The sequence below is a fragment of the Vigna radiata genome, chromosome 8, assembly GCF_000741045.1.
Source record: "Vigna radiata var. radiata cultivar VC1973A chromosome 8, Vradiata_ver6, whole genome shotgun sequence".
NCBI lineage: Eukaryota > Viridiplantae > Streptophyta > Magnoliopsida > Fabales > Fabaceae > Vigna > Vigna radiata.
This window is the reverse complement of record NC_028358.1, coordinates 13,077,840-13,093,750: the sequence shown is the minus strand read 5'-3', so window position 1 is coordinate 13,093,750 and position 15,911 is coordinate 13,077,840. Positions and strand designations below refer to the sequence as shown.

Here is a 15,911-nt window from a genome sequence, read left to right as displayed (position 1 = left end):
TAGCATTTTGATCGTGGGTTGTTCATTGTTATTGGCTTTTCACACTATCAGGTTCTTATATTAATGTTTAAATTTTACTTTTATTAGATTGTATAATTTTGTATGATTGAATATGTGATTGAATGATCATATAATTTTGTATCCTTAGATTTTGTATGATTGTATAATTTTTATGATAGTATGATTTTTTATTTTAAAGTTAGAATATTAACGTATGGATCGAAATTGGATGTAAATATTGATTATTGTGTTGAATCTGCATTGATATGCAGGTCTGTTTTTGTGATACTGGATATCACAAAAACACACTTGTTATTAAAAAATAATTCAGGAGAATAGGCCGCGATTGTGGCCAAAACCGCGGTAGAAAGTTAGACGATTTTTTTTTTTTTAAAAAAAGGGGAATAGGCCGCGGTTCCAACAGGTCTATTACCGCGGTTAGAACCGCGACCAAGAGGTTAGATGAATTTTTTTTTAAAAAAAATGGGTTTTGACTGCGGTTCAATAAAGAACCGCTGTTATATCCCCAGGTTATTACCGCGGTTGGAACCGCGGCCTAAAGTCCCAGACTTTTTACCTCGCCCGTATATGCCGCGGTTCTAAAACCGCGACGTATAGTAAAAAACAATCGCGGTTGTTTCCCTTTGCTGCACTAGTGAACTTATCCTTCAACTATATTTACCTCAGAAGAATTGTCGTTCCTAACTCTATTTCTTTTAAAAGTGGGGTTAGATGCAATGGGACAGGAATTTTTAAGAATAAATTTACTCTTGTGATAAAGTTTTTTCTTATACCTTTATAGAGTTTTAGTAGATAATGTCCTAGCCCTTGTAGCAGTACACTCCTTAGTGGTATCTTCGACTTTCAAAATATGCAGGAAAGGTTCCACAAAGATCGTCTGCATACCAAAAACACCGTTTGATTTCTCTAATGTAGAGTTGATGTTGGTGTCCATACCTTCAGTCATTAAGTTCTTAAGATTGTTATATAAGCCGACAAAAATCACAAACATAATAAAAATCCTGAGGCATGTAGATTTACTACTCTTAAAAAACTTATTCACGATGTATTGTGCAAGTTTCTATGACACAATAGAAACTTCCAGAACTTTAAAAAAAGTATATAAATAACATAATATTTAATAAAAGAAATGTAAGAGAGAGAAGAATTAGATAACGAGAGAGATTAGATGTGTGAAGCTTGTGCTGTGTTTCTAGAAGAAGAATAATGTCTATTTATAGATGGAGAGGCATTCTGATGCGCCAAAATCCATGGCTTGCAGAGGAGATTTGCAACAACCCAACCTTCACTAATGTGGCTTATGGAAAAAGATCTAGAATGTTCAAATCAAAGCAGCAACCGTTTGAGAAAATTTTGCACTACTTCCAAAAATCGTGCAACGTGAATAAGGCTTGCAAATTTGCAACTAAGCTTGCAACTAAGCTTGCAACTAATCGCCTAGTATATTTTGCATTATCTCTACTTAGTGATTATTGTATAACACTATTTATTATGAAAATACCACCACACTTATTATGTAAATTATGTCAGTTATTATGTAAGGTAAATTATAACTGACATAATCGTGATAAATTTATGTTGTTTTACTAGTGAAACACAATGATAAAGATTGAAAAATGTTTTTCAAGAAAAATTCTATAAGAAAAGTTCTATTCCAATATTTATAAGTAAGATAGATCTTATAATAAGAAAATTAATGAGACAGGATAGAATATGAAGGGAAAACAAGTCTCAAAATTCGTGGAGATATACATACTCCGTCTTCTAATGAAATGGAATATAATGCTTCATTTAATGGGAATCCTATAGAAAGGAGCTTCCAATGTGTTCTATCAAGAAAGCATCAATCTTAGTAATTGAATACTAATGCTCATCTCATAGTACAAGAAAAGTCTATTCTGAGCAAACAAAAAGACAATGTGTATTAGGAAAAAACTACACAACAATATAATCGGAATTAATGGAATAAATATAAAATCTTTAACTTCTATTATTTTTTATTCAATTTCATTATATTTAATCATATTATATTATTATTATAAATTTAAATTTTCAATGGACAAACATATATATTTAAAGCAATTAAACATAATAATATATATATATATATATAGAAATTATTAATGCATACATACTGTCAAAATTAATATTTAATTACTAAATATATAATCAATAACATGTTGAATGCAGTTTAATTCTTCATTATCTTTTGGAAAATGTAGTTTGAACCAATAAAATATTATTATGTACATAAATAATCTCTTATTTTTGAATGCACAATATGCAAATTTTTTAATCACATAATATTTACAAGAGAAAAAACCTGCAAATCTTTTCATCACATAAATTACCCAGGGAAATACATATAGGTTTATGCTTAAACGTAGCTACTTTTATCTTATAATTATAAAAAAAAATAAAAATTAAATATTCTAATTTAATAATCATAAAATAATTAATAAATATTCTTAAAAAATAATTATAAAAAATAAATAAAAATTAAAGGATAATATAAGTAATAAAATAATTTACATTAATAAAAATAAAATTGACAGTAAAATCTATATAAAAAATGGTTATTAATAGTCATAGAAAAATCCTGTATACATAAATGAATTTTAATATAAAGATTATACACATCCGAGAAATCATCACAAAAATTCCTAAATTTAACCTATAAGAGATAAGATTCAATTCAATTAAATAATTGTATTTTAAGAAAATTTATAAAAATAAATCATTTATCAAATTTCAAAATACTCAATATCCTTATATTTAAACTGAAAACATTATTCTATTTAGTTTACTCTTAGAATAATTATACTTTTATCAGAATACTTTTCAAAGATAATATTGTCTATAAAATTATGCATATTATACAAAAAATTATTTCTTATATATATTTTTTTAATTTATTTATATTTGAAAATAAAAATAAAATATAGATATTATCTGAAAAAAAAAAGACAAAATACAACTATGAAAAAAAAAAATCTCCATATGAGTCTTTCCTAATCCCTACACGTGCCTCACCATCTTGTTCTCGCACCCGCTCCGAACCAACTCTCTTCTGGGGTTTCTTCTCTCACATTTGATACTGCAACAACACAAGTACATACAACTTGAAAAGCTGGTAAGTCTCAGCCTTTTGTTGTTTTGGTTTATACCCATGCTTTTGTTTCTCATAATAGTTTCTCCCAACCCTTATTCTCCCCTGTTGTTTTTTCATTTTTTTTATTTTTCCTTCATGTTTAATTTGTGGCTTTCCTCTGCATGAAATAATTGTGGATTACCCAGAAAGATTGCAGTATGTGTGACTTGGTATCATTGGGTTAAGGTATATATGAATATGTATACATAAAAGATGCACTATTCAATAGAGAATATGCTTTACACCTAATTGAAGCCAATAGTTCATTCTTAATTCAGAACCAATTGCAGAGGTAGTGATATTTTCGTTCAAAATACAGGTGTTTCACTCCACCAAATGCAGCAAGTAGTAGCAGAGCTCGCAGACTGTCATAAAAGTTTAGCCTCACTATTTGTACTAAAATCATTGACGAAAGCTAGTTAACAAAAATTAGTACTGGGACCAGGTGCAACCTTAACCAAAGAATGTCCATACTTCATAAGAAGAAAGCATAAGCTAAAACTTTCAAGAAAATATGTGGAAATGATCTAGAACCAGACTAAAACATGTTACATAGTGAATGTTTCACATCGACCAGAATAAAAACCAATTTAAAATATAAAACTAGGTAAAAACCTCATCTTACAAGTTGGTATTATATGGTTGAGTTAGGCTTAAAACTCACTTTTTAATATGATATCAGAGTTTGGTTTAAAGTCTATCATAGTAAAATTTGTTGATTGTTGGACATATTGTTCCACTCGTGGACCATCCATTAATGTTTAGTCTTACGTACGAGATGTATATAGATGTATATACCTCGGCGGAAAGAGATTTGTTAGAAGTCTTATATCAATTAGAGATAAAACTAATTTAGAATATATAAGTGGGTGTAAATCTTACTTTACAAACCGGTTTTATAGGGTTCAATTAGGTTTAAAGTTCACTTCTTATCATTACATAAAAGAGCATCATGAGCCTGTTGTTCTGCACCGGATGGTGTGCAATGCAAACTTATGCAAAATATAGTCACCTTATTTTTACAGAGATTTTAAATTGCAATTGCAGTTCTTGATATTGCAGGAAATTGTGGATAAATGTGACTGATACGACCACAATTGTGGTTACACAAACCAGCTAAAATCCTTGACGTTGTGGCCAAAATGGTGGTCGCAGACTTTTTTAAAACCTTTAACCTTTTCAAACAAGCCAGCAAAAGTTTTTCCAAGGTAGGGCAACAGTCTCAATGCTCACCAAAATTCCGAGAAAGGGAACTCCTTGATCAAAAGTTTACTTTGCAGTCATATCTTATGAGGTCTTTAAATTTAGATTAACTAAAGGATAGATTTCATCTAATTTGGAGAGCGTTTATGATAAAATGTTGTCTCTTACTGGCTCATCCCTTATTCACAACTATGTTATATGTGTAAACATGACATCTTATTCACAACTTGATTTATTTTGTGGCTTTAATAATGCTGTCATTTAAACATTGAGAAATTTGAAATTTTTTATACTGCATGCTTGTATTGTATGGAATACACTTCTCTTCACTATTTTATGTATTTTGTTTACACATTTTTCTTGTTCCTTTATTTCATATCTCTATAAATGCACTCTTAGGCTTAAATATGTTGTTCTTTCCAGAGATGGAGACCATTGGTTCTGTGGATGACCTCTTGGATTTTTCGTTGGACATAGGCGAGGAAGATGATGACGAAAACAAACACAGGAAATCCTGTCCTTCACTTAACTCAAAATGTGGCAACCCATCATTGTTTAACTCATTGGTACCAGATGATCCGAACCATTCATATTCTGTAAGTTTGATATTCCCATTTTGATCTCTTTAGGAATGTTTATGGCCCATAAAAAATAGATTATATTGGTTTTTGAGTTTTGAGTTTTTAATTGTCAGTGCTTCTGTTATGCAAAAAGAGAAACAATTTATGAATATATGGTTTGATTGGAATCAGCTGAAATTGGAATTTGAACTGGTGGCTTGGGTGAGTGGATTGTAGAAGATACATGGGATATCTTTTAGTGAGTATAAAAGGTTTCTAATTGGATTTCAACTTGTTTTTATTAAGGTGCAGCTTTTGTTGCTGGATTAGAATGTTCTGGTGGGCACTTATAGTGGTGATTATTAGTAGTGCTATTTATCTGATTTGGGGTTTCTGATATTTTAAATCAGTTAGTGAAAATTGTGCTGAGAGATTTTCACTTATTTCTATTTGGCATAATTGTATTGCAAATTTTAGATTGGTAAATAAATGGTTTATCCTGTCTCTTCACGTACTTGTAATGATTACTGTGGTTCCAAGGTTTTCATATTGTGGAGCCATATTAATGGGGAACAATTATTAAATGGGCCCAGTGAGCCTCTAGCCCATGAAGAGAAGCACAATTCAAGATGGGGAAGGGTATATGTGAGAAAGAAGAGCCAGGATAGTGACGTGGTCTAATTAGAAGAGTGGTTAGTTAGAGGACAGTTTTGACAAAAATGGAAAGTTTTGGATGGAGTGATGAAGTGCAGGAGGCATTTGAAGAGATAAAAGGAAAAATCAATACAACACCGGTATTATGCCTTCTATATTTCAAAAAAAAATTTGAGTTGGAGTGTGACGCATCAAGAGCTAGAATTTGGTCAATTTTAATGCAAGATAGAAGACCTGTGACGTATTTTAGCAAAGCCTTGAGCCCTAGAAACGTATCTTAGTCAGCATATGAGAGGGAGTTAATGGTTGTTGCTCTAGCCATTCAACATTAGAGGTACTATTTAATAGGGAGGAAATTCAATGTTTACTCAGACTAGAAGAGTCTTAAACAATTGCTGCAACAGAGAATTACAAACAGAATTCAAGTAAGCTGGGTGTCAAAGCTTTTGGGTTTTATTTTCAAGATAGTGTGCAAACCTGGAAATAAGAATAAAGGTGTTGATGCTTTGTCGAGAAAAGTTGAGGAACCAGAACTGAAGAGTATGATATATACCTGTTTTGCTGGACTTCAAAGATTTAGTGGCAGAAGTGCATGAAGATAATAAAAGGAGGAAAGTCATAGAGGAGCTGCAACAAGGAAACAATGATAAGGCTAGCACTGGGTTCACGTATAAGTGTGGAGTTTTTCTATACAAGGGAAGATTAGTTGTTACGTATCCGAGTAGGAGACATAACCAGAACAACCTCTCACACACTCAAAACAAGCAAAAGAATAATGAAAGAATGGAATTGAATGAATGAATATCTTTTATTGATGGTAATATCTGAATAAACAAAAGTAAACAATAATTGGGAACATAAACTACTTCAATTACTTTGGGAGCATAACCTCCCTCACAAGACAATAATGTTTGTTACAAAACTCAATAATCAAAAGCATGCCTTTAACCCTAGACTCTAGCTTTATTTATTGTTAGGATATATGATGATAGGATAGATGGGTTTAGGAGTAAGCGTGTGGGGGTGTCGGTTGAAACAGGAGAAGTGGGTCAGAGCTGCTATAAAAAGAGCTAATGTAACGCCGTAGAGCATCATCGAATATACTTTGTGTAAAGTCAGGCAATTAGCTTGTGTAGAGAGGGATTATGCCCTCAGCCAGGGAGGTTATGCTCCCAACTCTTTCCTTGTAAAAAAGGTTTCTTTTACTCTGAATAATACAGAATACCCATTCTTTCTTTCTGTTTCTATCTTTTGAGTGAGTTCTTGTTAGGTTCCAAACTCAAGAACCTAACATTTATACTATAATATTTCCCGCCCATATCTCTCTAGAATATAGCTATATTTAATATAAATATTCCCCTTATAATTCCCTAGCATATATCATTAATTCTAAATATCATATATTGTATATTTCCCTGGAATATATATTTATTTACTCTAATTATCCTATACTGAATATTCTCCTCAAATAAAGCCCCCTTTTCTGTAATTAGCTCTCGCCCACCCTAACCGCTGCACAGTTAGGATGGTGATTCTTCAATCGTTCGGCTCAGGTCGTTTACTGTTTCCCACCGTTCGTCCTGGTCGCTCCCCGCCTTCCACCGTTTTGCCCAGTCTCTACCCGTTGTCCACTGCTCGGCCTAGTCGCTCCCCGTTGTCCACCTTTTGGCCTGACCATTCCCCTTTGTCTACCGTTGGGCCTTTACGGTCAATACCATTCGACCTCACTTCCCTCCTACCTTATACTGTAACATTGGTGACTCAGTTTTTATTGCACATACAGGCAAGTTGCAGCTAAATGATGACACCTTCCTTTGATTGTGCCACTTCAATACCAAGGAAATATTTTAGCCAACCCAGATCTTTGGTTTGAAAGTGGTTGAACAAATGATTCTTTAATTGAGCAATTGTAGTGACGTCATTTCCTGTAATGACAATATCATCAACATAGACCATAAGATAAACACATTTATCAGGAGAAGAGTGACTATAAAATACTGAATGATCCTCCTCATATCGTTTCAATCCAAAATTCTACACAATCTGACTAAATTTACCAAACCAAGCTCAAGGTGATTGCTTCAAGCCATAGAGGGAACGATGTAATTTACAAACTAACCCAGACTCCCCCTGAGCAACAAACCCAGGAGGTTGCTCCATGCATATCTCTTCTTCTAGATCACCATGAAGAAAGACATTTTTAATTTCCAACTGGCATAGGGACCAATGATGAATGGTAGTCATAGCAAGCAAAATACGGACAATACTGGTTTTAGCCACAGGAGAAAAGGATCACAATAGTCGAGGCCATACACTTGAGTATATCCCTTAGCTACCAGACGAGCTTTGAGATTATCGATTGCACCAGTAGGACCAACCTTAATAGCATAGAGCCATCTACAACCAACAAGCTTCTTATCAGGAGGAAGAGGAACAAGGTCCCAAGTGCCATTGTGTTCAAGTGTCTGCATTTCATCAATCATTGCTTGTCACCATCCAGGATGACTAAGTGCCTCATGAGCATTATTAGGAACCTTAATGAAAGATAAGGAAGAAACAAAAGAGAAATATGGAGGAGACAAACGATGATAACTCAAAAAATTATAAACAGGATAAGGATTACGAGTAGAGCGAATACCTTTCCGAAGGGCAATAGGCCAATTATTATCTGAGTCAAGAGAGGGTGAAGGATCCATGGTTTGGGAATCTGATGAAGGAGGATCTGAGTCTCGAGGATCTTCAGTGTTCTGAGTTTGAGATTGTGTTCGATGCTGATATGTGAGAAGATGTGGAGGAACAATGTCATTTGCATTTTGAGTTTGAGGTAAAGAAGCATGAGTGACCAAGGGATCACATGATGGTAGAGGAAACATTTGTTGAACAAATGAACAGTCCTCCAGGAGGACAAGAAAAGAGGTGTATCTTCAAAGAATGTGACATCAGTAGACATATAATACCTCTTGGTTGATGGGAGAATAACATTTATACCCTTTCTGAAGGCGAGAGTATCCCAAAAGGACACACTTAATAGCTTTTGCAGAGAGTTTATCAAGACCTGGAGAAACATTATGAACAAAACAAGTACATCCAAATATATAAGGAGAGACATGGTAAAGAGGGTCATTTGGAACAATGACAGAGTGAGGGACTTTATTCTCAAGAGAGAAAGAAGGCATCCTATTGATTAGAAAACAGGCAGTAAGGATTGCATCACCCCAATGATAGGGATAGCAGATAAAGAGGAATTACTTCCAGTAGAAGAAGCCATTTTAAACTGTGAGAAGAAATGGGACTCAGGGTTTCAAAAGCGTGAGGGAGAAAACCCTAGGTATGAGCCCAAGCCAACGAAACGGAGAAACAGGAACCAAAACACACTCAAGAAGCCCTAGCGAGACGATCTGCAATAGCGCGGTGTAACTCCAACACTGGGAAGGCGACGCGTGCTATTATGCGGCCGAGACTAGCCGGAAAGAAGCGGCGCGTGGCGGCTGGTGTGGAGGTTTCGGAGGACGGGACCACCAAGGTTGGGTTGCGCTTCTCAAGGCGTACCTAACCGTTGACTTTGCCGAAGAAAGCGACGTTGGGCGGCGGCGGCGATGGACAGCGGAGCGAACGGCGGAAATGATAGAGAGATGATGCTGACGACGATAGACAAAGAAGACATAACTTGAAGTTGAGAGAAAATGAAAAGTCTTATATTTTACTTAGAAAGCCTGGTATAACTTACTACTTTATTTATAGAAGATAGTAGTTGTGAAAAGTAAAAGGGTGGGAAGCCCCTAACAAAATCCTAACATAAATATTAATAATAAAATAAAGACATTATACTTCAACACAGAACCTTGTTGGTTACTCTAGAGGAGCCTAGCTCTAGGCAATAGGATTGATTATCTTGCTGTATTTTCTTTTGCAGATAAATCTAAGAGCTGTCTTATATTTCATTCACATATTCTCTTCTGTTGTTTGTTTTTGTGGTGTGGTACTGTATCACATATGTTCCACAATTTATAAGAAAGAAAAAACTGTGTTGACATTATTTTCTTGATCCATAGGTTACTACTCATCTATGATTAATTGCATTGGTCTGATGCCTGTGTTGACTTGAAACATGTCCCCATTTTCATGTTCCAGGAGTTTGTCGAAGAGGAGCTTGAATGGCTATCTAACAAAGATGCATTTCCTTCTGTTGAAACATTTGTTGACCTATCATGTATTCAACCTGATACAGCCAAGATTAAAAAATCAACCCCAGTAACAACCCCAGTTCTTGAGGACAGCACAGGCAGTAGCAACAGTAATAACAGCAGTAACAGTATTTCCCTCCTAAACAGTTGTGATCACCTTAAGGTCCCAGTCCGTGCACGAAGCAAGAGACGCAGTAGGTGTCGCCCTGGCATTGCAGACGAAAACTCTGGTCAGCAAGTCTGGTGGAGACAACCAAGTAATGAAATTTCCAAGGCAGAAGAAGGGATGAAAATCTCACCAATTGGGAGGAAATGTCAGCACTGTGGAGCTGAAAAAACTCCACAGTGGCGGGCAGGTCCCCTTGGGCCAAAAACACTTTGTAATGCATGTGGGGTTAGGTTTAAGTCTGGTCGGCTTGTGCCTGAATACCGTCCTGCTAGTAGCCCATCTTTTCGTAGTGATTTGCATTCTAATTCCCACAGGAAGATAGTAGAGATGAGGAGGCAGAAGCAAATGGGAATGGGATAAATGCAAAGTGGTAGTGCCGTTAGCATTCAGCAAGCTAGGACTTAGAGATTTGATTTTCTTTTCGATTTTGATTTATTCTAATTTAATTTTTTGTTCATTTCTGCTATGGGTTGGTTTTAGACAGGGAAGTCAAAATTCTTGATTGAAAATGAAGTTAGGAAGGTCTTAAATTGTTTGTGTATTTGTTATGCAGAAAACAAGGAAGCCAAATTGGGATCATTTGATTTGGCTATTTTTTAAGGTTGTAACATGTAGAGGTAAGTTGCTGGAATGATGATTGTGGTCCCTTTTCCGAAGGAAAGCTATTATTCTTGTCTGAACTAATTCTAAATTGTTAAGACAGTAGTGGTGCAGTTGATTGTTGAGGAAATATGTCACCATTCAAGGAGTGATGACATTATTCATGTATTTGAAGAAAGAAAAGATAAATGCTGTCTTATCTTAGATGTAAAGTTATTACTTGATTCTCCTTCTAAAGGGTCAAAATGTACGCAACAAAAATTTGAATCAATCAAGCCTTGACTAATTGGTGGCTACATGTGTAATCTTTGTGTTTCATTGTCTTCCTTGGTTACAATTCGCATACATGGATATAAGTTGCAAGGGTTCTATATGGTTGATCCTTAATACTTTTGTGTTGAGAAATGGTTATTGCAATGCAGATCTGTATATTGTCCTTGAGCTAGTGATTATCAGTGATGCAACATTGAATTTACAGCACAAATACGTTTGTTTCTTTTATCATGTATGACAATTTGTAAAAATTCAGAATACCTTCTTGGGGGCTTGAATGGCCAATCTTTTGAGAGAAGGATAGTGTTTACTAATTACTGACTCTGGTGTTGATGGAGGTATGTTTTTATCATTAGCAGTTTTTATAGTTGGAAGAGTATTAAGAAAAGATAAAATAGTCTAACTAAAGCACATGTTTTTATCATTAGCAGTCTTTTTTTTTTCTTTTTTTACCTATGTAATTAGTACGAAGTATTTAGAGGTTTTGTTAATGATTTATTTTGGTGAGAGAATTTAGTTGATGTCTTTAGGGAGATCTTTTCTTCTAACTATTTTCTTTATGTTCAAGCAATTGAACTTGAAATCTTGACTATGAGGATCGAATTTGGTATTATTCAAACCAAAGCTTCTACCTTAGATAGGCATATTTTATTTTCCAAACATCAAGGCTCGTAATTATTAACACCTAAAGAATGTAGCAGAAGGGCTACAAACATGCCTCCAAATCATATTGTGGATAGCTACAGTCAAAGCATAACAAGAATGACCACTAACATATCCTTAAGAAAGGAAGTCCATAGTAGTAATAGAATCAGAGTAAACTTTGATTCACCTATAGTATTTATTTCTTATTGTTATAGATTTTAAATTTCAAATTGATTGATAGTTATAGTTTGTTTCTCTTACCATTGGTTACCTAAGTTGATTGGTTCTATTTTTCCAAAGTATAAAAGCTCCAGAGTATTTTATTATGCATTTACCAAAATGATAAAATGTTTTGGAATATAATATAGAACTCATTTAGTCTTCCCACAGCTATTGCTATCTGTCATCCACTTTTTATATCATAATTTTGATTTCTTCTCATAATTTAGAATAGAATCATATATTTTTATTATGTTGAGAATACAATCCATATATTACAGGTAAAAGAGATTCTAACATATCTCATTTCTAATTTCAATAATTTTTTATTTATTTTTATTTTCAATAAGCTACAATGACCTTTTTTGTGTAAAATTTTTTAATTTAATTTAATTTCTTAATTATTTTTCCTACTTGTAATTTTAAAATTTTTATATTGCATTGAACTGAATTGATCTCTTGTTTAAATCAATTAAATCATAAAATTATTGTCATTTCAATCCATCTTTATTGAATTTGTTGTTATTGTTCTAATTGTTATAGTTGTTATTCTTGTCATCGGTGTTTTTATTGTTGTGATTATGATTGTTGTTGAAATTTAAGTTGTGATTATTGTTGCTTTGGTGGTTGCTGTGGTTATGTGTGATTGTTTATATTGTTGGGTCATCACTGTTGTTTAGTTGTGGTTCTAATTGTCATTGTAGTTGTTGTGGTTGTAGTTATTGTTGTTGTTACCATATTGTTGTTATGGTTGTTATTATTCTTGTTGTTGTGGTAGTGGTCATTGTGTTATGATTGTTGTTATTGTAGTTGATTCTTTTTTTGTTGTGGTTCTTGTTGAGTTTTTGTTGTTGTGGTTGTTGTTGTATTCTGGTGATGACTATTGTCGTTGTTGTTGTGATGGTAGTGGGAGAGAAAGGAGTGTTGTTGTTGTTATTGTTATTTGTCAATCTTTTTGTGGATATTTGTTAGAATAATCCTCTTTTTGTGGATGATCCTATAAAGGTTAGTATTTCATAAGGTCCTCTTCTTCTCATTCAAGTTATGTAATCATAAACCTGATGTGAAAAATAAGTCAAATATACAAAATGAAGGGTTGCATTATGTATTAAAACTTTTCAAAATTTTCACAATGGTGAAGCTTAGTCAATGTAAGAGTTTGAACTGAAAGATGATTTATCAAATACTTTTGAAAGCCTAGCTTATAAAGTTTCTCATTCTTTAGTTAATTCAATTTTAATAACATGGAAAGTAAAATAGTTTAAGAGAAGAAAGATTTAATCTTGGTACTTTTATACTGGTTTGTTTGTAAAAATAGACTAATCTAATTCTTGATCAACTAATTATATAGCATATTAACGTTGTTTACAAGTGAATATGGTTTGGACCTTGCTGATTTATGATTAAAACAATCCAAGTATTATTCGGACATGTAACCACTCTTGGCTATAATCATAAGTATTATTTGGAATGCCTCCAAGCTAAAACCCTAAGTATATTTTGGAAAACAATCATTTTTAGCTAAAACTGAGTATCATTTAGAATCTAGCCACTCTGGACTAACTCATTGAGTATTGTTTCAAATGCAATCACTGTTTGATTAATTTGAAAAGTTTACAATGAAAATGATTTAAAAAATCACTACATTACTCACTAAAAGAAAGGTTACATCTTATAACAAATACAATATTGGTTCACTCTTTTAGGTTGTTCTTGAACATAAACATTATTCTTCCTTACAGTTATAAAGGCTAAGGATAACTTAAGGTCTTGTGCATGCTTTTAGTGCAAGACTTTTGTTAACCTTTCTTTTTTAAAAATATCTTTATATAAAGTTTGATAATAAAAGAGTTGTTGCAAATTCTATATAGTCATGCTCGAAGCTGTTAGATACATTAAATGTTCTTGATTTAACATTAAATACATGTAACTTCTCTCCACCTTTTAAGCAAAGCATAGACTTGCTATAGTTGATGGACTCTGCAACGGTTAGGCATGGAAGTAAAGAGAGGGTTTGGAAGAAATTTAAAGATAAAAGTAGTAAAATGATTAGTTGTTATAAGGGGTGACTTTCTAAGAAAGTCTATATATTTGTGGGATGCTAAGGGGTTTTTTTGTGAGTTAGTGTTTTTGACTAGGAGAACCTTGTGAGAAAGGAAATCAATTTTCTTTTGAAAGCTTGGCCTTTACTATGTGAAAAGTGAATAATACATTGCAAGACTTTGTCGTTTTCTGTCATGTTATTTCATCATTATTTCTAAGTGTCTAACAATTTGGTCTGACCTACCAAATCTGTGAGAAGGGAACTTATGGAAAATAGAATGAATGCTTTGGAGGGATGAGTCAATGATTAAGAGATGGTGGTGGTGAAGATGGATGTGACCATCATGAAAAGTGTGGATTTACCCACGTTTGAAGGGATAGGATGGATATCAAGAGTAAAGGAATTCTTTAAGGTGTAGAATGTCACGGTAAGAGAAAAGTTACATTTGANTTTCATCGGTGTGGAGGGAAATGCGAGTCATTGGTTCAAAATTTGCAACAAAAACCTAAGAATGTTTCTTAGGAAGATCTTACAACAACTCTACTAAGGATAGTTNGAGACAACGAGAAAAACATATTATTTGAGAGTTTGACAACACTAACACATANTAGGAGTGGGAAAATCTTCATCCAAGAATTCAAGATATTGGTGTCAAGCAAATCCAACACCAAAAGACCATTTGAGGGAGTATTTCTTTGTAAAACTACAAGTGCTTTACAAGAAGAACAAGATTCCTGCCAACACCACCAATATTTCCATGGTTGATGCTCTCACCGCTCTCAATCCANTTAAAGGATTAAATGAAATTTTGAATCCAATCAAGATTGATTTTGTAGTTTTTGATGTGGGATAAGTTTTACTAGTCATTCGGTTTTAGTTTGCACCACTAAGATTGAGACCACTTACAGTATTTCATCACAAAAAACATATAACAAAAGGAGGTTGGTTAGATTGTCGNAGACTGATTTGTCCAAGATGAGTTTGATTGACATTAAAGGCATTGGATTTGTCAAGATTATTGTGTTGGGTACAAACAAAGTCCCACATCAGAAAAAATAAGAGATGAACATGAGTTTATATACAGATAAGATACCTCCATTGATAAGAGGACTTTTGGAGTGGTACCAAAAGCAAATCTGTGAGGTCTTGGCCCAAAGACTCATGAGTAAAAAAGAATTTAGTTTATAGATAAATTTGAAGGTGGTTTTCGAAATTACTCTAAAGTTTGAAGAGCAAAACATTGAATCTGAAGGCCAATCTCATGATTATGGAGCAGGTGTAAAATGGACTTCTGTGACAGAAATTGTTAATATGGTACCGATAATATTTTTTTAGATGTTACAAATCATGGTGTTGCCCGTTTGCTTCATACGATAACTATTTGCAAGATTTACGACCAAGTCATCAATAAGGATGGTGGTAAAGAACATATGAATGATATTAACGTGTCAACAATATCACTTTAGTTAGCTAAAGGAGTTACTAGAGTGCATGGATGAAGAAATTAGTCACAAGGGCTACAAGTAGCTTAAATTTTGAAAGTTCAACCTCGAAGATAAGGTTGTTTTGATGGAGGAGAGTAATGTTAGGCATGGAAGTAATAAGAGAGTTAGGACGAAATTTAAAGATAAAAGTAATAAAAAGTGAATAGTGAAAAGTGAACAAGGAGAGCTTTGGAGAGTTAATGTTTGTGATAAGGAGAAACCTATGAGAAAGGAAAACAAGTTTCCTTTGTAAGCTTTGGTTTTTATTGTGTGAAAAGTGAATAATACATATCTTGTTTTTCATCACTATTTCTAGGTGTCTAACAACAACATTGACATATTGTCTTTTCTATAAAAAGTTATTTGTATAAAGTACCTTCCATCGTGCTCTTTAAGAGATCTCAATGTTGTTAAGACATTGCAAGATCTTCTTGAAATAATGGAAAAGCATAAATCCTTACTAACATATAATAAACATTTATTATATTTTGACATTTATTGTGAAATTCTTAAGACTTGCTCCTTTCAAAGGAATTATTCTTATTTTCTATTCAAGCAAAAACTTATTTAATCAAGTATACCCGTTTGTATTTATTCAAGTAAAAATTTATATGACGTTATTTGTGCATAACACTTGTGTTTATTAGAAGAAACACATTTTTAAATAATGTTTGCATTTGTTCAGCCACATTGAATACTTTAAG

General features: G+C 33.4%; 1 protein-coding gene across 3 annotated transcripts; it reads left to right on the top strand.

The window, feature by feature from the left end:
- Positions 1-3,036: 3,036 nt before the first annotated feature.
- Positions 3,037-10,622, top strand: LOC106769861 (GATA transcription factor 1). 3 transcript variants are annotated; one of them, XM_022784690.1, is made up of 4 exons: positions 3,037-3,154; positions 3,492-3,617; positions 4,799-4,971; positions 9,721-10,622. In XM_022784690.1, exons 3-4 carry the CDS (start codon positions 4,801-4,803, stop codon positions 10,300-10,302), a joined length of 753 nt encoding a protein of 250 aa, XP_022640411.1. In that variant the 5' UTR covers positions 3,037-3,154; positions 3,492-3,617; positions 4,799-4,800; the 3' UTR covers positions 10,303-10,622. The 3 variants fall into 3 exon arrangements, with proteins under 3 accessions (XP_022640411.1, XP_022640410.1, XP_022640412.1); XM_022784689.1 differs by lacking the exon at positions 3,492-3,617; XM_022784691.1 differs by lacking the exons at positions 3,037-3,154; positions 3,492-3,617 and adding an exon at positions 3,637-4,380.
- Positions 10,623-15,911: the final 5,289 nt, after the last annotated feature.